Raw genomic sequence first — 23,671 nt, forward strand, 5'->3', positions numbered from 1 at the left:
TATTACCATCGAGCTCTTTCTAACCTCCATCCTCCAATCAAAGTATATACCACACAAGCACACAAGCATTCAATCAATTTTCAACAAGTATTTATTGAGCACTTACTGTGGGCTGGACCCCTGGAGTGGCATGCTAGATGCCATGTTGAACAAAAGAAAAGTGGTTGTGATGGTTAGTTAGGGAAGGCCTAAATGTCAAGACTGACTCCCACACATCTGTTATGAAACACTGGGCAGATGGAGGTGCTGTTTACTAGGATGAGAAAGCCTGCAAAGGAGCTGGTTTGGGGGAAAATTAAAAGTTCAGTTTTGGATGTACATGTTTGAGATCTTCTGAGACACAAAAGTGAGCTGTCAAGTCTGTAGTTAGATGCCAAATGTGGAGCTCAGAAGAGACTTATGGGCTGAAGATATCAATTTGGAGAGTTGCCAGCATGTAAATGGCATTTAAAACCACAGGATTGGATGAGATTTTCTAAGCACAGAGTACACATAGAGAAGGAAAGAAGGCACAGGCTGAGTTCTGAGGAATCCTAATTCAAGGACAGGCAGAGAAAGGGAAGTAAGAGGACCACAAATGAGCAGCTAAAAAGATAAGAAGAAAACCAGAGAGTGCGCATGCATTTCTACCCAGCAGCATTTGTCTCCCACCTTTCCTTTCATGACAGAACTCTACCTCTGTGTAGGTGTTGGGGGCCATGCCCTTCATGAAAAGCAGGATTCCTCCCTAGTCTCAGGAGGTGAATTATGGGATCTAAGACAACAAAGGTAACCCACTGTCCTTGCTGGTTTGGGCTTAGTAATGAGCACATGACACAACTTGGCCAATCAAACGTGAGTGGAAATCCACTGGGTGGCTATTGGGAAAGGTTTCATGCTTTTAAAAAAGTGAAGAAAAGGAAACCAAGTTCTTCTGCCTAAGATGTGGACTCTGGTTGGAGATGCTGTAACCACACACAACACACATAACTGTGAGACCAAAAGCCTGAACAAAGAAGGTAGTAAGGATATTTATGTTAAATAACACTTTTGAGATGTTGAATTAACCAGCTTCAGAGAACTCTCTGCCAACAAAATTATGTTGTAAGGTAATCTATTTTCTAAATGCGTAGGTGTTGTGGGTCTCCCATGACCTGTAGCACTAAGCCTTCTAGATGGTACCTGTGGTTTCACAAGACAGAGAGCAGTCACTCACACTCACTGGTAATATGATTATGCCAAGGACTGGAAGGTGATGTTTTGCCCATAACTTAACAGTTTCTTTTGACTTATTTGGAGAACTAGCAATTAACCAATTTTTAAGTGTATTCTTTGCCAATATAAATATTACTTTAATACTTTGTCTACAGTATTTCTTTCCATAGCCAAAAAAACACATTCTTCTGTCAAGCTAAAAGCACATATTATCTTAGCCACCTCAGAAGAAATGGATCACTTTTAATTAAGATACTTCATCAACACGTAGCATTAAGAGGGATGGGTTGAAACTGAATTGGAAATATTTTAGGGCTTCTCTTTCTGCCAACATGACTGGGCAATGTGAGAAAAAAAATACCTACTGGTCAAGACAACAAGAAAATTAGATAGAAACAAATATAAAATAAAGTATCCCAAAGTCAAAAAGTTTGATGACACTTGATACTTTAATTAACCAGATTTTAAGATAATGACTGTAAAATCTGTATCTTCAAATGGTTTGGGATGTCCTTAAAGCTCTTTGATAGTGTTCTTTTTATTCAATTAATGCTTCTGAAAGAGCTTTAATTTTGCATTAATCAAAAGCCCTCTCATGATGTTCTCAGGATTTACTCAAATTCAAATTGTTTTTTTTTTAAGTGCAATTAAATTATCAAGGCAGAGGCTCTGATTACAAAATTCCATAGCAACAGCCAGTTAAGTAAGCACGCTGAGCCCAATCCAGTGCTGCACACTGATGTTCATGCTAGGCCAGGAGGTGTGGTCAGGCTTCACAATGAATGTGACAAACTTCCCTTTACTTTCTTCTTGAAGAGCAAAACCTGCTTCCCTGATGTCAACAGTTTTCTGATAATATCCACTGTTACAGCAAATAGCTCTCTGTACTGACACAGAATTCTAGAAAATTCTATGAGATTAAAAAAAAAAAAGCAAAGAATAAAGATAATTTTTCTTACCTTTTAACATGAGGTGTTTCTAACATCCCCAAAGCAAAGCCTGCTCTTCTTTCTCTCCAGTTCATGATATCAGACAGTGAAATCTGCCAACTACTCCTTTACTGATTAGAATTGTGTCCTCTCCGTCCCATAGAGCAATTACTAATGATCAGAGAATTGTCAGCTGAAGAAAATCTTGCTGATTTTTTGCTGGGAACAGCCAATGCTGATGAGCTCTGCTCTGCCCACAATGGTGGCATGCCCCCTCACTACCAAGGTTTGTAACTGGAGTACCAGGGTAGCTTCTGCCTCTTTCTGTTCCTCCCCAGGTACATTAATCCCATCACCTGAGAAGGTAATTGATGCTTTCATGAAGTTGGGGGTAGGGCAAGGAGGAAATGCCAGGGAGTGAACAAAAAGGAAATTAATTCTGGTGTTAAAAGTACTCTTAGTACTCTTATCGGGCAGCCAGGGTGGCTCAGCGATTTAGCGCTGCCTTCGGCCCTGGGTGTGATCCTACAGACCCGGGGTTCCAGTCCCACGTCAGGCTCTCTGCATGGAGTCTGCTTCTCCCTCTGCCTCTCTCTCTCTCTGTGTCTCTCATGAATAAATAAATAAAATCTTAAAAAAAAAAAGTACTCTTATAACTTTGCCCTGCCAGGGTGCAATTAATGATATTGGAGTGCTACCCACTGTTTCAAACTAAACCCTTGATTACTCAGCCCCACTTTCCCACCCCTAACTCACATAGCAACTCCACTTTTCCAATTGCTTATGGAAAAACTCTTGGAGCTATCTCCTTCTCTTTCCCTCCCAAACACATATTTGGTTCACCAACAAATTCTAGTTCTACTTTTGAAATATCTCCAGGATCCAACCATTCCTTACTTTTCCCAGCAATACCTCCTAATCTGAGCTACTCATGTCTCTTGCCTGGACATTGACACTAGCCTCATGTTGGTCTTCCTGGTTTAATATCTGCCCTTTTACTATACATTCTGTGTAGAGAGCCCTCTTTGAAAAGTGGAAGTTGGATAATGTCAGTCCTCTATTCAAAACCCTGCCATGACTCTCATCACCTTCAGGTAAAATCCAATGGAAAATCCATAGCTTTGGAGGCTCTTATGATCTGCCTGCCCTTCTACCTGCCTGGCCTTATCTCCTACCATTCTCCTCTGGCTTCTCTAGGACCACACTGATCTTCTCTTGGAACATGCAGGGCTTCTACATGGAAGGCCCTTCCTCCAGATATCCACAAGGTTTTCCCCTTCTCTCTGACTTCTGTCAGGAATAAGCTCCATGCCCCCTTATATAGGTCTTCCTGACCACCCCACCTAAACTAGCAATCCCTCATGCCTCTCTGTCACTAGTCAGCTGTATTTTCCTTCATACTCCTGAATTTCACATTACATCATATATTTACATGGTATGTTTATGTGAACTGTGTATTTGTATTATATGTTTAGGTTTTTCTTCATATTGCTGTAACTGTCATTATATCGTGCATTTGTTTATTAGTTTGTTATCAATTTTCTACCTTCAGAATATCAGCTCCATGGAGGTAAATTTATCTCGTTCCCCAGAGCCTAGAAATTTGCCTAGTACAGGAGAAGCATGAACCAATAGCACTTCACACCTGGGCAGTCGCTCCTAAAATTCTATTTACTTTATTCTTTGGGACAAACTCCTGAAGTGTTGTGATCTTTATTTATACATAGGATGTGACTCATCTGAGATCTCATGTCAGTACATAATAGACCCATTTCTGCTGCAAGATTGCTAGCTTGGCTCTCTGTCCTCAAGTGTGGGGTTCTCTGAACTTCACTACAGCTGTATCACATTTGGTCTCTCTTGATGTTTTATAAAAAATGTGGAGATGCTCTGACTTTTTGAAAAACATTTTATTTGTTTGAGATACAGAGAGAGAGAGCACAAGTAGGGGAAGGGTCAGAGGGAGAAGCAGGCTCCCTGTTGAGCAGGGAGCCCCCAATATGGGGCTTGATCCCAGGACCCTGGGATCATGATCTGATCCAAAGGCAGATGCTTAACTGACTGAACGACCCAGGTGCCTCTGGAGATGCCCTGACTTTACAAACTACACATGAGATAACCAGCAGCACTCTGATATCTATTCCACTAGATAAAGTGCATTGTGGTAGACATCAGTGTATTTTTGTTTTATTTTACATTAATGTGAAGTTGTACAATTTTATAGAAAAGGCATCATATCATTTTGTAATCTACTTTTTTCACTTAGCAAGATATCTAGACTGTTTCTTTATCAATAAATAGAACCTAAGAGTGTGTGTGGTGTTCCATTCTGAATTTACTTCACATTCCCCTATTAATGGAAATAAAAGTTGTTGACATATTTCTTGTTTTAGAGAGAGCTTTGATTTAGAAACAAACTAGGCATGTAACTTTTCCCATTTGTGCAAAGATCTCATTATGGTAAACTCATGAAAGAGGAACTCTGAAATATATTGCCAAACTGAGGTCATACTACACAGGGTGGGCCCTTGTCCAATTTGACCAATGTCCTTATGAGAAGAGGGACATTTGGACAGAGACACAGAGGTAAGAGGGTCTTGTGAAAGCACAAAGACACAGAGGAAATGCCTGTGACATTGGAGGCAGAGGTTGAAGTGATGCTTCTGTAGATCAGGAAATGCCTAGGTAACCAGAAGCTGGGGAAGCCAGGGAGGATTCTACCCTGAAGGCTTTGGAGGGAGCAGGCCCCTGCCAACATCTTAATTTCTGACTTCTAGCCTCCCCACCTGTGAGACAATAATTTCTGTTGTCTCAAGCCACCTAGTTTGTGGTATTTTGTTACAGTAGCCCTAGCAAACTATGCATTAGCACAGTCCAACCATACATGAGAGCATCCTCTGCTACCCTTGCCAACACTATTTGGTTCATCTTTGCCAGTATGGCAATCCTTTGTCCATCTTTTCATTAAGGCATTTGGTAATTTCTGATTCATTTATAAAAACTATTCAAACCTACTATTGCTACTTTGTTATATATGATACTAATACTTTTTCAGTTGTCTCTCATTTTTATGGCAGAGGTTCTTTGGAAGGGGTGCTGTATGGCCATACTAAAGGTTTTAATTTTTAGGTGGACAAACTTAGTAGTCTCTTTATTTAAGAATCTGGATTTTTTACCCTAGCTAGGAAAAAAAAATTCTAGTGTCTGGATGATTTCATTTTTTACATTTTACATTTATTTGTTTTATCTATCTGCAATTTATTAATAGAGTGATGTACAAATACCTTTTTTGCCCCAATGGTTGGTTTTCAATGACATTTATTTGATAAGCCATTTCCTTCCCACAGTTTTGTACTGGCACCTTTATTATATACCAAGTTCCCATTATACTTTAGTCTTTTCCTAGCCTATTTTTGTTCCATTAATCTCATTTCCCCCTGCACCTGTGACAGAGTGTAGTATGGTAACTTTATGACACATTTTAATATTTGTAAGGGACTTTTTCACCTAATTATTTTCTCCAATTGTCTTCTGGATTAAAATTTTCATGGTTGTTCTTGACATTTATTCTTTCCAAATGAAGTTTAGAATACTTTTGTCAAGTTACAAACACACCTACACATACTCATGAAAATATAGTCAGAAATTCTATTAGTATTAAATTTATAAGTCAATTTAGGAAAAAGTTGCATTTTTACAGTATTGGATCTTCTGTATGAAACTGCACTGCCTCTTTATTTATTGAAAACTTATTTCATGTTCCTTAGAGAATTTATAAGTTTTCTTCATGTGGATCCTGTGCATTTTTAATTAAATATTACCCAAAGTATTTTATGGGAGTTTATAGTTACTATAAAAATAAGAAAAATTGGGCAGCCCCTGTGGTGCAGCGGTTTAGTGCCGCCTGCAGCCCAAGGTGTGATCCTGGAGACCCGAGATCTAGTCCCACGTCAGGCTCCCTGCATGGGCCTGCTTATCCCTCTGCCTGTGTCTCTGCATGTCTCTCTCTCTCTCTCTGTGTCTCTCATAAATAAATAAATAAAATCTTAAAAAAAAAATAAAATAAGAAAAATTAAATAAAACTAAAGAAATAATAAAATTAGTTAATAACTGACTACTGATTAATTATATCCACCAATTAATTATAAAAAGCTCATCAATAAGATTTTTTAAAACACTTTATGGTTTTTTGATATAATTAATATGTCAAAAAAATCACCCCTTATTTTTTTTAGTTTTATTGAGATATAATTGGTATATACCATCATATAAGTTTAAGTTATATGATAAAATGATTTGATACATGTTGATATTGTGAAATATTCACCATAATAAGTTTGGTTAACATCCATCACCTCATATAGTTACATATTTTTTTCTTGTGATGAGAACATTTAAGATCTACTGTCTTAGCAACTTTCAAATATACAATACAGCATTGCAAATTATAGTTATCATGCTGTACATTGCATCCCCAGGATTTATTTATCTTATAACTGAAAGTTGGAAACTGTTAAAAGACAAATAAAAACCTTATTTCTGACTTTCAGTTTCTTCTCAAGATCTGGAGACCTAAAAAGGGTAGAATTTCCACCCTTATAAGAACAGCAGCAACAGAAAGCTGGACAGACTGCAAGTTTGCAAATTTTTTTGTGTTGAGGTCATAGGGCAACCTACTAGCCCCAAGTCTAAGAAGACATGATCATCTACAAGTGAGATGGGGACTAGTATTTGCTTACCTGGGATAGAAGCAGCTGGATACCAGAAAGAATTCAGCAAGGACAGTTAGTGATTTGATGGAGACTGAATACTGGCTGGCAAGAGACTCTGGAGCTCAGTGAGGCAGTAGATACAGGGGGAGTTCCCACCCCCTTGCAGACTTCTCCGTGAACCCCACCAAGAGTTTCACAGAAGGGACTAGTGACTCTCCAGAGAAAACATAGTGCAGGCCTTCCTTACAGAGAGCAGCTACCACAGGAGGAGCATGAAACTCTACCGAGACTCCTTTCTCCCCAATGGAATAAAAGTTTTAATCTGTAGGAGGAAAGAAAATAACACTGCCCTTAGGGTACAGGTGAAAACCCATTGCTGCTGGGGGAAGGGAAATGAAACTATCCTCTGCTCATAGAAGAGGCACAGAAACAAGGACTGGGCTCAGAACTATAGCTGGGGTCAGGAGGGGAGAGGGGGCAGGAGTCCCAAGAAGGCCGCATCCCAAGACCCAGGAATACAGTATCTGCCTAAGAATAAGGCTTAACCAGAACAGCAAAGAACACCTCCCACCATAAGGCTAATAAGCTCTGAGTAATGAGTAACAGTAGAATACTGCTGGGAGAATCACAAGTGCATTCTTAGGAGGTACCTTACACAGGAAAGACCTAAAGTTGAGGATGGAACAGGAATTCAAAACACCCTCTGGAAAACCGGCTGCTACCCTACAAGGTACTGTTACACTACAAGGTATTGTAAGAGGAATCTGAAGCCTGTGGTGTACTGAGGGCAACCATAGCAACAACAAACCTCAACCCCAGGCCCACTCTGGACGGTCTTAACACTAACTCCCATACAAAATGTCTGCTAGAATTAAAAACACACCAACTCCCAGTCACAAAAACTATTTCCTCCAGTTTCTACTATTGTACACAAGATGTTCAGCATTCAACAAAAAGTTATGAAGCATATATAGGGACAATTTTTAAAAATTAGTACGCTGCCAAGAGACAAAGCAATCAACAGAAAAAGACTAAGGTATGGCACAGATGTTGGAACTATATGATGGGAAATTTTAAACTATGATTAATATATTAAAGTCTAATGGGAATACAGACAATATGTAATATCAAATAGATAATGTCAGCACAGAGATGGAAACCACAAGAAAGAATCAAATGGAAATGCTAGAAATGAGAAATGTAGAAATAGAGATGAAGACCCCCCCTTTGATGGATGCATCAGTAGACTTGACACAATCAAGAAAAGAATCAATGAAACTTGATGACAGGCCTATAGAAATTAGCCATTTAAACTAAAACACAAACAAAAAATAGAGCAGAAAAAAATGAACAAAACAGAATATCCAAGAGCTGTCTGACAATGTCCAATAAGAAATGTGTACCTGGAATCACAGAAACAGAAGAGGAGAGAACAGGGCAGAAGAAATATTGAAGAAATAATGGCTAAGAATTTCCCAAAGTTGATGCTAGACATCAAACTGTAGATTTAAGAAGCTCAGAGAACATTGGGCAGGATAAATACCAAAATCAAACAAAAGAACACATAAAAACCTCAGTATTATACTCAAACTCCTGGGCAAAAAAGAAAAAAAAAATAGAAAATTTTGAAGGCAGCCACAGGAAAAAAAAGACGTACTGCAGAGGAATAAGAATAAAAATTACAGCATTCCTTGTTAGAAACAATGCAAGCAGTAAGGCAATGGAGTAACACCTTTAAAATGTTGAAAACAAAAAAAATCTAACAAACAAAAATTCTGTACCTAGCAAAAATATCTTGATAAATGAAAGAGAAATAAGCATGCTCCAACAAAAACTGAGAATTCAAAGGTTTTATTGTACTGAGAATAACCCTACCAACAACGAACCCCAAAGCCAGCCCATCTAATGACAAGGTTAACATTAACCCTTACACTAAAGTCTACCAGAAGGAAAAGCTTTGGAAATATTAAAGGAATATAGCATCAGACAGAAACTCAGACCTGCACAAAGAAATGAGGAGTTCTGGGAATACAAATAAGTAAAGATAACATAAAATTTGATTTTTCTAAAAGAAAACTACCTAAAAAATAATAGCAATGTATTGTATATGTATAGTGTAGGTAAAAATAAAATGTATAATAATAATAGCACAAAAGAAAGAAGGCAGGAGTTAGGCATATACAATTATAAGGTCTTTTTGTTTTGTTGTTTTTTTTTCAATTATAAGATCTTTAAACTACATAGGACATAGTAAAATATTTGATGGTGGATGTATGTTAATTAAAGATGTATATTGGAGAAACTAAGGCAAGCAAGCACTACAAAATATTTGGAAAAGCAGCATAAATAATAATAGTGAGGACAAAGATGTCATAATAAAAATATGCCGAATTAATCGGCAAGAGAAGATGAAAAAAGAGGAAAAGAGGGAAAAAAGAATATACGAAATAAAATGGAAAACATATCAGAATGGTAAGTTTTAATTGTATCATATAGAAAATCACATTGTGAATGACAGGAGCACACCAATTAAGAAAGAGACTAGCAGATTGGACAAAAAGCAAGTCCAACTCTTTGCTATCTACAAGAAACCCATTTTATTTTCTTAATTTTTTAAACTTTTTTATTTAAATTCCAGTTAGTTAACATACAGTGTACAATACAAGGATTCAATATTTCATGTAACACCTGGTGCTCAACACAGCAAGTGCACTCCTTAATACCCATCCCTTATTTCCCCATCCTCCCCACCCACAAAATACTAATTCAAAGGGACACATGCTACCTGTTGTTTACAGCAGCACTATCTACAACAGCCAAACTATGGAAACAGCCCAAGCGCCCATTGACTGACCAATGGATAAAGAAGATGTGGTATATATATATATATACACAAAGTAACCCACTTTGAATGAAAAGACAAAAGTAAAAGGATGGGAAAATACATACCACATAGAAACTAACCAAAAGAAATCCAAAATAGCTACATTAATGTTAGACAAGACTTTGGAATATGGAATATTATCAGAATTAAGGAGGGCCAATAAATATATAATGAAAAAATTTCTTCAGGAGACATAAAAATATATTTGCACCTAACAATACAGCTTCAAAATACAGGACAGGAATGGATTGATGGGACCAAAATGATAAATAAATAGATCCACAGTTACAGCTGGAGACTTGAACATTCCTCTCTCAAATAGAAAATAAGTTAAGATATAGAAGATTTGAACTACAAAAAGGACATAATTGACATTTATAGAATATGCCACCCAGAAGTACATACACATGGTTTCCAGTGTCTCATTTCTGTATCTAGCATGGCAAGGTGTCTGACACAAAAGACTCTTAAAACAGTTTTCTGAAAAAAAAAAAAAAAAAAAAAAAAAAAACAGTTTTCTGAAGTTTAAACTGTAGTAATCATATACCTTAGATTTTCTGGAACAACCCCAATTCACGAAATGTGATTATTTTTTAAGATGATTTAAATGATAACTTCACTTTGTTTTTTAAAGCATTTTATAACATTACATTTAGAAATCACATTCAGGGGCACCTGGGTGGCTCAGTGGTTGAGTGTCTGCTTTTGGCTCAGGTCGTGATCCTGGGGTCCTGGGATCAAGTCCTGCGTTGGGCTCCCCGCAAGGATCCTGCTTCTCCCTCTGCCTATGTCTCTGCCTCTCTGTCTCTCATGAATAAATAAATAAAATATTTTTTAAAAAGAAATCATATTTCATACTTGGCCACACAATCTTCTTTTGGTTTTGGTTCAAAAAGGCTGGCTCGGGATCCCTGGGTGGCGCAGCGGTTTGGCGCCTGCCTTTGGCCCAGGGCGCAATCCTGGAGACTCGGGATGGAATCCCACATCGGGCTCCCGGTGCATGGATCCTGCTTCTCCCTCTGCCTGTGTCTCTGCCTCTCTCTGTGACTATCATAAATTTAAAAAAAAAAAAAAAGGCTGACTGGTTGCATTGGTTGTATTCTGTTTGGTCCCCAAAGCCCCTTTAATGCCCTTCTCTAGCCTGCTCTGTGCCACTGGAGGCTGACCCTTTGGACTGTATCTTCCTCAATACCTTTCTGGTGGGAGTCCATTGGACTTGTCAATGGGACCCATTGACAGGGGGTCAGATTCCATTAGAGGGCAGGAGAAAAAGAGAGCAGACTATTTCTTGCCCCATCTTTCCCTGCTGCATGTCTCTAGCAGTGGCTCTATCCCTCCCTGACTACAATCCCCATGGCCCAGGGGCTTCTTCAAGGATCTGAGTCTCACTGGGCTCTGGTCACATTGTCCATCAAGCCTAGAGATGGTAATAGCTTCCTTCCAATGCTAATCCATTTAAGTAGCACTCCATTTAAACTTTATCATAGGAAACAAATGGGGTGTATTCTCTTTCCTACCCAGACCTTGACTGAATTAGCAACTTAACCTTAATAGGTGCAACTTGCCAGCTAGGTCACTTCTTTAGGTAAGTGGCTCTTCGTCTTTGCTCAACATTAGAATCCCCTGGGGAAATTTAGAACCAAGTGCTGCTCTCATCCCCAGAATTTCTGATATAATTAGTCCAGGTAGTGGCTTGGACATCAAGATTTTAAAAATCTCTCCAGGTCGTTCTGTTGTGCAGCCAAGGTTAAGCATTGCTCTGGCTCAGAGTCTTCCCCTCTGAGTCAGAGAGATTTTTAGCACGTAATGAAAACTCAACCATAAATGCCCCACTGTGATTTTTCTTTTTTCTATTTCTTTCATATTTTAATAAATTACTGCAGCCTTTAATTTCAAGTGATGTTATTTTTCTACTCTTCCGTTCGTGACAGCACTTTTAAACAAAATACAAAAAATTTAAATGTATTTATATCATAGTTTCCTCAGGAGGTTAAAAACAAAGAACAGATGTTTCTGGAAAGCATAGAAACCTGTTATATGTACTTTTTTTTTATTAGGTGTGTGTGCAGGGGTGAGATTTCCAAGAGAGTAGAAAGGGAATCAAAAAAGCCATCAGGGTACTCCACAAGAGAAACAATTTCAGAATCATTATCTGTGTTGAAACACTATTCTCTTTGAAATATAATAATAGAGGTACTAGTACTACATAATTATCTCATGTCGGATGCATTGATTGATCTGGTCTTGACAATCCGCTCTGAGAAGGAACCATATTAAAGCAATCATTCATATCCTTTGGCAGGTTAAAATAAGCAGTGGCTACTGGCTTCATGAGAACCTTTGAAGTTTTCAATGTTTAAAATGCCTTCACCATTTGGCAGACTTTAAAATACAAAGGAACCACAACCACACTCTCCTATGTTAAAAGACACTCACTTTTTAAACACTACCCATTTTTAGTGGTGATCAGACTTAATATTTTTAAGAGGGTGTACTGATTCTACCAAGCCTTTCATTTCATTTTGAGATTTCCCAAGATGTCTCATCTAAATAAATACTGTGCCTGAATCACTTAGCTATAGCTACATTAATCTCAGTGGCTTGCAACAAAAACCATTTATTTCTCACTAGGGTAGGTCAGCTGAGGTAGCTGTATGAGTCCATTTGGGCTGCTATAACAAAATATCATCAACTAGGTAGTGCATAAGCAAGAATTATTTATTTCTCAAAGTTCTGGAGGAGATAATTCCAAGATCATGGCACCAACAGATTAGGTATCTGGTAACAGCTTCCTGGTTCAGATGGCTGTCTTTGTGTTCTCAAAGGCAGAAGGGGCTTGGGGGCTCTGTGGGTCCTGTTTTATGAGAGCACTAATCGTAATCATGAGGGCTTTGCTTTCCAAATGCCCCACCTGCTAATAATCACTTCAAGGATTAGGATCTCAATATATGAATCTGGGGACACACAAACATTCAGACTATAGCAGTAGATCTCTTCCCCATGTCTCTCACCCTCCTCCTGGGACCAGTGGGCAGTTCAGGCTTATGTCTGCTACCATCCTAGTGGCTGAAGCAAATCATATGGTCAAGCTCACCATCAAAGGCTGAGAAATACATTCCATCCTTGGTAGGAAAGACTACAAAGCTGCACAGGTAAGGGTGTGGATACATACAGAAAGAGATAAAGAATTAGAGACAATAAATACCACAGTTACCACAATGACTAAAGAATAAGTCAGTTAAATGGCACATTTCAAGACTTTATTTTTGGCTGTAGAGTGGCAACCACTTACCTGTTCTACAACTCTGTATGTAGCAAAGTGTCCAGTCTCACAGGTAATTCGCATCTGTAGGTTGTCTCCCACAAGGCAATAGATTTGGGGTTGGCTTTTCTTGGCCCTCCTGCCCTTGGAACACCAAAATCATTTCCAAAACAAGTAATGAGAGGTTTGGGAAGGGCAAGGAAGGGTTGAATAGGTGAAGCCTAGGTGATGTGTTCGGGTGGTGAAACTATTCTGTATGATACTGTAATGACACTATGCTTTTGTTGAAGTTCATAGAACTTAACAGAACCAAGAGTAAATTTTCTAAACATTAAAAAAAATCATTGAAGAGGGAAGTCAGGGATCCCATTTGGGAGTCCCAGAGTGTGGAGCCTGCTCCTTTTGGAGACAGGTGGAAAGCTTAAGATGTATCTACAATGTGGTGTGCAGTGGCTGAGAAATCTAGTCCTTGACAAAGCTTTATCAGCACAGTTTGAAGAGGAGGATCAGCATTCAACCAAGACATGGTCATGGGTGATCCACAACTTGAATCAACAGAAATGTATTAAGTAATCTGGAGCACAGAAACAAAAAGAAGAGTCTATGCTATGAGGAATCAGTGGCACTCAGGCCATGCATGACCTGAGCCCTGCCCCCTCAGCCTCCTTTTCTATGACTGTCCCTCTGCGCCCTGTGCCCAGCCAACTCCCCATACTTTAGTCACTCTGCATTCTGCCAGTTTCTAGAACACTTCAAGGTTTTTCCTATCTTCATCTCCTTGCCTTGCTGTTTCCCAAGCCTGGAAAGCTATTGCCTCATCTCTTCACCTTGCTTGCTATTTCTCCTCTTTTTAAAGATTTATTATTTTAGAGAGATAGAGATTGGGGCAGGAGCAGAGGGACAAAGAGAGAATCTCAGGCAGACTCTGCAATGAGCACAGAGCCCAGTGTGGGGCTTGATCTCACATTCCTGAGATCCTAACCTGAGCGGAAATCAAGAGTCTGACACTTCATCAACTGAGGCAACCAGGTGCCCCACTTTTTCTCCTCTTAAAGGCTCAGCATAAATGATCCTTCCTCATCGAAGCCTCTCACTCTTCTCTATCTCAGCACAATTTATATTGTTTGTAGCATTTATATTCCAGAATTATAATGTTCATTTTTACTTGTTTATGATCTGTCCCTCCCTCTATAATGTATGCTCCATATTTTTCATCACTAATGTATTCCTATTACCTAAAGCACTGCTTGGCATATAATAGATGTTCAAAAAATATTAACTGAAGTGGCTACCCATTGTTTAGTATTTGACTCAAGATCCCAATGGAGTGTGGGCCATGCCTTGGACTGAGTGTCATGAGGATAGTAGAGAAGTCCCACATTGCACACCCTAAACTAAGTGAGAACCTCTAAAGAGCTTCAGACACACTCTAATGCCTCACTACAACCAAACTGCACACTACTGAGAGAGGCCTAGGCTATGTATTAAGCCCCAAATTCTTCAGAGATTTGGGGTAGGTATATATCTTTATTTTCCTTGAACCCTATGCCATGTTAGAGCACTAGGCACAGAGCCATGGGAGAAGGCACTCTGCTGGAGCCAATGGCGAGGATCTGAGACTTCAAGTTTCTCAGATAGGCCCTAGATGGATAGATATGGGATTATGCCTTCTAGAATGGCCATACCTGTCCCCTTGCTGCTTATGGTTCTTAGACAAGCTGCCCAAGCCTGATAACATATAAAACCTGGAAGGGTTTGCAGCAGTGGGATAAATTTTTCCAGCCTGTGCAGGTGAGAAAGAGCTGTCTATCCGCTTCTTGGAGGAGCCCAGAGGGAGCAGGGGACACTTGTCAGCAGCAAGTGAACCCCATCTCTGTTAGCCCCTTCACAGCTCATCCAGGAATCATACATTGACCAGCCTTCCCATTGACCAGCTCATTTTTCTTGGCTAAGAGGCCTCAGTGGACTGACCTAACCTGAGGGTACAGACAACCCATGATATCCTCTTTGAGCACTCCATATGTTAAGGGAGAAGACAAGACCCAATGATTAGAAAAGGTTGTTCCAGTGAATACAGAGTCAATGGAGAAGGGAAGGATAATTTTAACAAAACAGAAGTAAATTCTCAAGGAAATTCAATCATAGAGGGAAAAAAAGGACTTTCTAAGATTTATGATAAAATAAAATTTGATGCCTTGATATTAAAATAGGATAAACAGACCATTTATTGCTAAGAACCAAACTGATATTCTGAGTGGACAAAAGGAAGAAATATACAACAGAGTCAAAACATTTTTTTTTTAGTCAAAACATTTTTTAAAATGGAAACTACATACAAAAAGTAAAAGAGACTCCAAGAACAGATCCAGGAGGCCTCTGCTGCAAATATTATATTCAGAAGGAGAAAAAGTCTCATAGAGAGTAACATAGCGAAGAAAGGCCATAATAAAAAATATGAAATAAAAGAAATTACCTGAAGTTAAAGAAAATGAAACAGCATAGCCTCGAAAAGTTACTGAAATATTCCAAAGGTAAAGAAACAATCTTATAAGCTTCCAGAAAAGCAAAACCAAAAACTCAGATAACTTATGGCAGTAATTGAACCAGACTAATATCTGACTTACAAATTATACTCTCAACCAAAAGACAATGGAATGACTGTGGACTATTGAGAAAATCAAAGTTCCAAGAATTCTACACACACACAAGATATCATTTAATGCAAAAGAATGACATTTGGGGACAAGTAAGGATTCAATGTGTTGCCACCCTTGCAACCCATGTGAGGAAATACATAGAAACTATTTTATCCAAATAAAAGTCAGATCATGGATCTGATCATTTGGGAAAACAAGAAATGCATGAACAAGTGATAGTTAAGTATAAATGGATGATACTAACATAAATATGTGACCCAAAGTTTATATCTTAAGTCTTCTTTAAATAGGACAAGAAATTGTAAGGAAATCCCTAAGAAAAGCTTGAAGCAAAAATTTCCAAACTATCTGAGCCATGAAGTGAGTATGAATGTATGTGTCCATGAGTGTGCAGGGATGGAGTAGGATGTACAATATGGGATGGAAAATTAAAGATCTCCTCTCAGCAAAGAAGGGAAGAACTATGAAGGTAAATATACTGGAAGCATAGGAATTGTGTAATCTTTATATATTAATAGAAAAATCCAAATTTAGCAATGGTCATGTGTGATTTTTTAAAAATTGCTAGTATAGAAATAGGATAATTTAAAAATTGACAGTGTAAGGGCCATCCAGTGGCTTAGTCAGCTACGCATCTAACTCTTGATTTTGGCTCAGGTCATGATCTCAGGGTCATGTAATTGAGCCCCAAGTTGGGCTCTACACTCAGCAGGCAGTTTGTTTGAGATTCTCTCCCTCTGTCCCTCCCCCCACTCACATTCTTGTGCTTGCTGTCTCTCTCTCTCTCTCTCTCAAAAAAAATTAACAGTATAAGAAAAAATTAGGAAAGAGTAAAAAGAACAACAAAGAATAACCAAAAAATGTAAATCATAAAAACAAGTATGCCAAGCCTTGTAATTATTGAGTACAGGCTAAATTCTCATATTAGTTATAATATAAAACCCAAACATAATGTATTTCTGGCAGCACACTGAAAGAAAGTTACAAAAAAAGATTGGAAATTAAGGGAAGGCAAATATATACCAAGGAAAGGTAAAGAGGAGCACCTAGGTGGCTCAGTGGTTGAGCATCTGTCTTTGGCTCAGATCATCATCTTGAAGACCTGGGATCAAGTCCCACATAAGGCTCGCCATAGGGAGCCTACTTCTCCCTCTGCCTATGTCTCTGCCTCTCTCTGTGTCTCTTATTTATTTATGAATAAATAAATAAAATCTTTTTTTTAATAAAGAAAAGGTAAAGAAAAAAAACCAGTATGAATGGCAACCTTAAAATCAGTTAAAATGTAATTCTTGGCCAAAATTATTAACGAAGCCAGAGAGAAATAGCACGTAATGGGGAAAAATTAATCAGTGAAAAAGCTCTATGCGAATCAAACATTGATAAACATAGCAGCTCTATATATTATATATTTACATATATGGATATAAATATATACATAATATATATTGTATAAATACATATGAAATCCTCAAAATACAGAAAAAATTGGTGAAAACATTTTTACTGTGGGATGTTTTTAATATACTTTCAGAATTTGACAGTTCAAGTATACAATTAAAGTGAAGTATCATATAAGAGATTTGAGAAATACCATAAACTATATATTTTTTTCGCTTCTTGTATTCATGTAATATACAAATTAATCACATACTTGCATAAAAGAAAACTTTGCTAAATATCCCAAAACAAAGATTTGTTTTAAAACTTTTGAACAGAAAATCAATAATAAAAAGTTCTTTAAAAATCTTCTAATTATTGGAAAATTAAGAAGCCTCTTCCACACAATTTCTGGGTCAAAGAAGAAATCAAAATTCAAACTATAAATCAAGTATCCAGAGAATTGGAAAAAACATTATAGCAAAGCCTATTGGATACATTGGGGGTGAGGGGGGAAGGATTTATGGCCTTAAATGATTTTATTGTTTAAAAACAAAATAAAGCAAAACAAGATTAAACAAACCCAGGAATAGATTATTTGGAACAATTTAGTTCTTTTTTTTTTTTCATTATTGAGAAAACGATCCAGTGCTTTCACCGATTTTCAATTTTCTTCATTTCAACAGTTTCCTTTATTTTTCTGCTCCAAACCAAAGTCACAGTGAGAGCGGATAAAGCGATCAAGAATTTGTCTGTCTGAAAAACAGGATGAAATTTTCCATTTAACTATCTAAGTACTAAATAGAGAAATTCTAGAAAGGAGGCAAGTATCAGATAATAGTACTGTATATACAAATTTGATGAGACCAAAATAATCAACGGGCATATGTCTAACACATAAAATGCACAATTGTGTAATTATTGATTTAAAAGAGTAAACTTAGTATTCAAAGGATCGGCAGGGCTTCTTGGAAAGAGCAGAGCGTTTTGAATGAAACTGACTTAGCTTTTCCATTCTGCACTGGCAAGCTTTAGCAAGTCATGTGACCTCTCCATTTCTTCATTTCCTCTTCTTTGAATGTATTCAAGAGGACTTACCTTGCACACCTACTGGATTGGATTAGGAATGCTATGTGTTAAGCACCTAGATAGGACCTGGTCCATAAGAGACAATAAATAGGACAGCATTACCCTTTATTATTGAGAACACAGTCATAAATAGTGATGACAAAAAAACAACACAGGCTATCTTTCCCAGGGCTTCATCGAAGCTGGCACTGTTTTTCTGCTCACCAATGTTGGTGTGCTTTGCTATCTTTGACTGATAACTGACCATAAGAGGGCCCTTCAACTCCCTGGCCTCCATTTCCTCATCTGGAAAGTAAAGGAATCTTGTTTGGTTCTGAATATCTACAGGCCCCTGATTCTCATGACATATATGTACTAACATTACAGAGTAAAGCTGTAGAATTTTTCTCACTCCTAGAATTGTCATCTGTGCAGCAAAAACCAAAAGAGAGGAAGAATGCAAGTGGTACCTTGTTATCATGTTCAATGTCTGTGTTACCATACTCAGTGTTACAAATGTCAGCTGAGGTCTAAAGATCAGGAGTGTGTGTGTGTGTGTGTGTGGTCTTGGTTTACTCTCCAGTCCTTCGTGGTTCTTTGTTTTTGTGACCTAACATCCCCACCCTACTTTATATCTTTTTTAACCTCTGCATTTTTAAAAATTGAGGTATATTTTTCATGAAGTGAAACACACTGATCTTTCATGTGCAGTTCAATGGGTTACACTTGCATGCGTGTAACCCATACTCATATAATAAGATCACTGCCACCACTCCAGAAAAACCTATCCTGCTCCTTCCCAGTCAACATCTCCTACCTCAAGAAAGTCAGTGTTCTGATTCCCTTCATCACAGAGATGTGTTGCTTGTTGCAGCCCTTTGCATAAATGCAACCACACAAAATGTAAGATTTTATGTCTGGCTTCTGACACTTAGCATGTTTTTGAAGTTCATGTTGTTGAATGCAACAATAGCTGGTACTTTTTTATTACCTAGTAGTATTTCATCTTGTGAATAAACCAGGTTGTTTATATTCTGCTGGTGGTGGAAAGTCAGGTAGTATCCAGTTTGGGACTCCTAAGAAAACAATGGCTGTGGACATTTTTGTATAAGTCCTTCAGTGGACACAGGTTTTCTTTTCTCCTGGGTAAATACCCAGAAATAGAATTTCTGGGTCATGGAATAGGTATAGGTTTAACTTTATGGGAAACTGCCAGAAATGTTACAGTGATACTACTACTATTTGATATGCCTACCAGCAACATATTGTTTCATATTCTCAACATTTAAATCTTACAACAAAGAGTTAATTTTAAATAAGCAAGTAAACAAATTAAAAAAATCCTTCTTATGCCAAAGATAAGCATACAAGATGAATCAAGTTCCCCACGAATGAATAAAAAAGATGAGATTGTATCAAATTTAATATCAACTGAAATAACTGTTCAAAAAGGCTACCAGTTGTCATTCGAATGCTACCTGTATTTATTATGTGTAGATGCAGATTCATGTCCCAGTGATTTTGTTTATGCTGTTCCCTTTGCTCCCTCTAAATGGCCCTGCTTCTCCTGTCATGCTGAATCATCCTCAACCCCTAAAAGAAACCTCTAAGCAGTCTTCCTTAATGCCCTGTCAATCCACAGGGCTGGGAGTACCCCTTGCAGGCTTCTAATATACCCAAAGACTACTTGGATTATAGAGCCTATGACATTATACCTATGTGTCTCTCCCACACCTGACAATGAGTTCTTTGAAAAGAAGGATTTGTGTTTTATTTATCTTTGTATCAAGTGAGCATTACAGGTATTCAATCAATGAAGTTTCTTGAGCCAGTGAACATATATATCCTTAACAACACTGAATCATACCCTAGGAAGAAATACCCTTGGATAGTCATATCCATGAGTTTTGACTGGAAGAATTGGCGAGGGAGTAATAGCTGAAAGATTCTGAAAACCAGGTTTCAGGTAATTTTGTCTTTTAAGGGAGGAATAAGTAGGGAGATGACAGTCTATATCAATAGATAACAGAGGCACAAAGAGTAAGCTGTTGGTTGGACTGAATCACTCAGAGATTAAAACAGTTACAAAAACAGAATGGCCACCAAAAACATTTAGTTCAAATCCCTCACATTATAATAGAGGAACTCAATACCAAATAGTGATGCGCAGAATTATTAGAAACAAAAGGTTTGTCTTCAGTTGCTCCTCCTTTCTTACTTCCCCAGCTTCATTTTGTCTTCCTGGAGTCTTCTCTATCCCACATCACTCCACCATCTCCCTAGCCGTCTGGCTCAGGCCATGATGTTCATCTTTCCCCTTCCTCTCTCTCTTTCAAAATGTACCTGTTCTGGGCCCCAGGACTGTCTAAGATGGATAACCTAGTAAAATACTTTAAGCAAGATGGTAATAATTCATTCGGCCTAGTATATCTGCCAAGTTTTTTATTCTCTTGCATACTGGCTCAGCCCTACCACAAATGAGCTCTGCTGAGGCACTCGCCATCTGAAAAGTATTAGTGTCATCCCAAACACTAATGACAATTAAATGACAAGAGTTTTTGGACATAAGAATTCAAAGGGAATCTCCTACTTGCTTGTCAGACTCTAGCATAGCTGGCTGATGCTTAGGTCATTCTAAAGCAAAACTAGGAAAAAGAAACTAAAACCCATGATAAGCAGATCCTACAAACACCCAAGTCAGTGCAAAATGGCAAAGCTCTGGAGCCTGAGCATCCGGGTACCTGCCCCCAGTGCCATCCTGAGTTCACCAGAAAAGCAGGATACCTGAAAAGCAACCAAGTCCTAGATTGGCTCTAAAGATACCTTGTTGGTAATAGATAATGTCTCACTTGTTTAAGGAGAAAACCCAGTTGGAAAAACCCAATTGAATCAGCTTATGCTAGGAATCTTGGAGAAGGTAGATCTGAGTCGAGCAGAGGCTGTCAAAGCACCTGCGGAGTCCTTAGTTCACCCTTGAAAGAAACCACTAAGGCTCAGTTACAAATCACACACACACACACACACACACACACACACACACAATAAAGAAAAGAGGTGCCAGCAGCCACCATGGTTTTTCCAGGCAGGCAGAGAAGCAGCAACTCTGCCTATATTTCCAGTCCCTGGGCAGATGGGAGCACCTGCTTTGGGAGCACTCTGTAGAGTCAAACAGATGTGGCTCTAAAGGTAAAAATGCAGACTATGGTTTTATATATATGAACCCAAGCTGGGAAAAAGAATTGAAGGCAGGCTGCAAGGCAGGCTGCAGCTTGATGGGTAGCTTCTGCTCTGCCTCCCTGAAAGATCTGAGCTGCCAACCTCAAGGAGCCTCTTGGTTTTCTTCGGAAGTATCAAACTGGCCCAGAAGCATCTGTCAAGAGGAATGAGGTACTCTCCCAATGGCAAATACGGCTTCTGCTTGTTCTTTAGATCGAGGTAAAACATGTGCTTCTGGTACTTTGTGAAACCCAACATTCAAGCTCTTTTAAGGGCCTTTGGGCCATCAACCTTCAGTCTGTAATAATGGAAAGTATCCTCTTTCCTTCCTTTCACACACATACACACAACATGCACACCCCCTTTCCAGTCTCGCCCACAGTAGGGTTTCAGTTTTGTGTGGGGCACAAGATCCTAGCATAAAAGAGTTTCAGTGAGGATTTCAGAGGGTCAAGCTCTTCTCATTGTAGCTGGGGACAGATAAAGGACAGAGATGGGGGACCAAAGGCAGGGAGGAGGCAGGGATCAGTTGGAGGGTTACCAAGCAGCTGGTGGAAGTTCTAAATTAAGCCTGACCACAGGGCACAAAACAAGGCAGTGATCACCACATAGCCCACAGCCCCAAGTGGCATGTAGAAGATGATCCATTGTGTGCATATTTATGTTATATAGGATTATATTGTATCACTTTTTAGTTTATTTGGCATTTAGTATGTTTTATAACTTACATAATACATTAGCTTAGTGGAGTATGAATATACTTTATAGAAATAAATATGTCTGCATTGAGGCATGTGCTAAAAAATGCAGAGCAATGGAGTGTGTTGACTAGCAATGGATGCTGAGGGCAGCCATTGGAAGAATTTAGTACCCTCTCCCCCAACTTCTATTCTCTGAGTTGACATTTTACACATACACAGACTGACCAGTTGCCCCTGAGATGCTCCCAAGCAGATACCAGTCCCTGAGCCCAGCGCTGGGATAAGTCTGTTAAACAGAATGAACTAACACTGTCCTGAGAATGGAGGATATTATACACAGAGATCCTCATGTACCTAAAAAGCCTGTCACAAAAAGTACCATCAAACAGGAAATAAAGATTATGTAAGATAAAACTGTGAGATGGTATAAACACCCACAGAAGAAATCACTTAACGGCAATAAATATTGAAGTCATCCCAGAGCAATTCAACCATGGTCTGAATGAGTGAAAAGCTAGATGTTTCTTTTTTAATAAGTGGGGATACAGTCACTAGTGCGGCCTCTTTTAGGAAAAATTTATTTTCATTGGGGTTGAGGTTTGCCCAAAACTATGGCATTTCTTTGAAACAATGTTCATCTTTTTTTCTGAACATTTTTTTTTTTTAAGATTTGGTTTATTTATTCATGAGAGACACACACCCACACAGAGAGAGAGAGAGAGAGAGAGAGGCAGAGACACAAGCAGGCTCCATGCAGGGAGCCTGAAGTGGGACTCGATCCCAGGTCTCTAGGATCAGGCCCTGGGCTGAAGGCAGCGCTAAACCGCTGAGCCACCTGGGCTGCCCTTTTGTGAACATTTAACTCCAGTGGCTAAAAGTTGGAACATTTTCTATTTGGCATAAAGCAATGTGTTACGATCTGTAAATTCATTCAATAGTGTCTCAAAGCCTCTGCTTACCTTTGTAGGAAACATTCTGAAGGTACTCTGTGACTTGAGAAGGAGTAAATGAGTTTAAAATCATTAAGAAATCCAGGTAGGCTTTCCCGTAATCACTTTGGTAGATAGTCTGCTTCTTTGTACGCTCTTGATTCCTTATGTGGCTGAACAGCACGGAAGGGACTAGGAGGGACAGAAGAGAAGGAAAGACATGGAGGCTCTTGCTGAGCAAAGAATTCCTGCCCTTCTTTGTCAAACAAGCCCCAACAGCCCTGAGCCCAACTTGGAGCTTAGTCAGGATCCTGAAGGTACTAGAAAGTGAGGCACTGTAGGAGTGATTCGTCCTATGATTCGGGCTATGCAGAGCTTCTGGGACTCAGGACTGTAGTTGCTAGCAGTGGGGGGTGGTTGGGGTTGATGGCCAGAAACTCAGGTTTGACTACCATTTTCAGAAAAGTTCTCCCTGAAATTGACTCTTCTACAGGTCAACATGTTGGGATGGTAGCAGTCACTATCTCCTTAGTAAACAAATGCCTTCATAGAAGCTTCTTTCCCTTTTGTGCAATCTCCTGTGCAGACGTGGGCTCACACACTAAGAGCAGTCCCTTAGGGATCCAGATGTGTTCAGATGAGCAGTGATGATATGTCCAGCCAGCACTTATTACATATTCAGGCTAATAGAAGTATCAGGTGCAAGAAAAACCAAAATCATTTATGTCTGATTCTGAATATT

The 23,671-nt window shown here is 38.8% G+C and overlaps 1 protein-coding gene across 4 annotated transcripts in view; it reads right to left on the reverse strand.

The window, feature by feature from the left end:
* Positions 1 to 17,605: 17,605 nt before the first annotated feature.
* TEX26 (testis expressed 26) overlaps positions 17,606 to 23,671 on the reverse strand; it is a 31,398-nt gene continuing 25,332 nt past the window's right edge. For all 4 annotated transcript variants that reach the window (XM_038573342.1, XM_038573343.1, XM_038573345.1 and 1 more), the window contains 2 exons: positions 22,960 to 23,121; positions 17,606 to 17,771 (listed from right to left, as the gene is read on the reverse strand). In XM_038573342.1, coding sequence (XP_038429270.1) covers positions 17,695 to 17,771; positions 22,960 to 23,121 — 239 coding nt within the window. In that variant the 3' untranslated portion in view covers positions 17,606 to 17,694. The remainder of the gene's footprint in view (positions 17,772 to 22,959; positions 23,122 to 23,671) is intronic.

The sequence above is a fragment of the Canis lupus genome, chromosome 25 (assembly GCF_011100685.1).
Source record: "Canis lupus familiaris isolate Mischka breed German Shepherd chromosome 25, alternate assembly UU_Cfam_GSD_1.0, whole genome shotgun sequence".
NCBI lineage: Eukaryota > Metazoa > Chordata > Mammalia > Carnivora > Canidae > Canis > Canis lupus.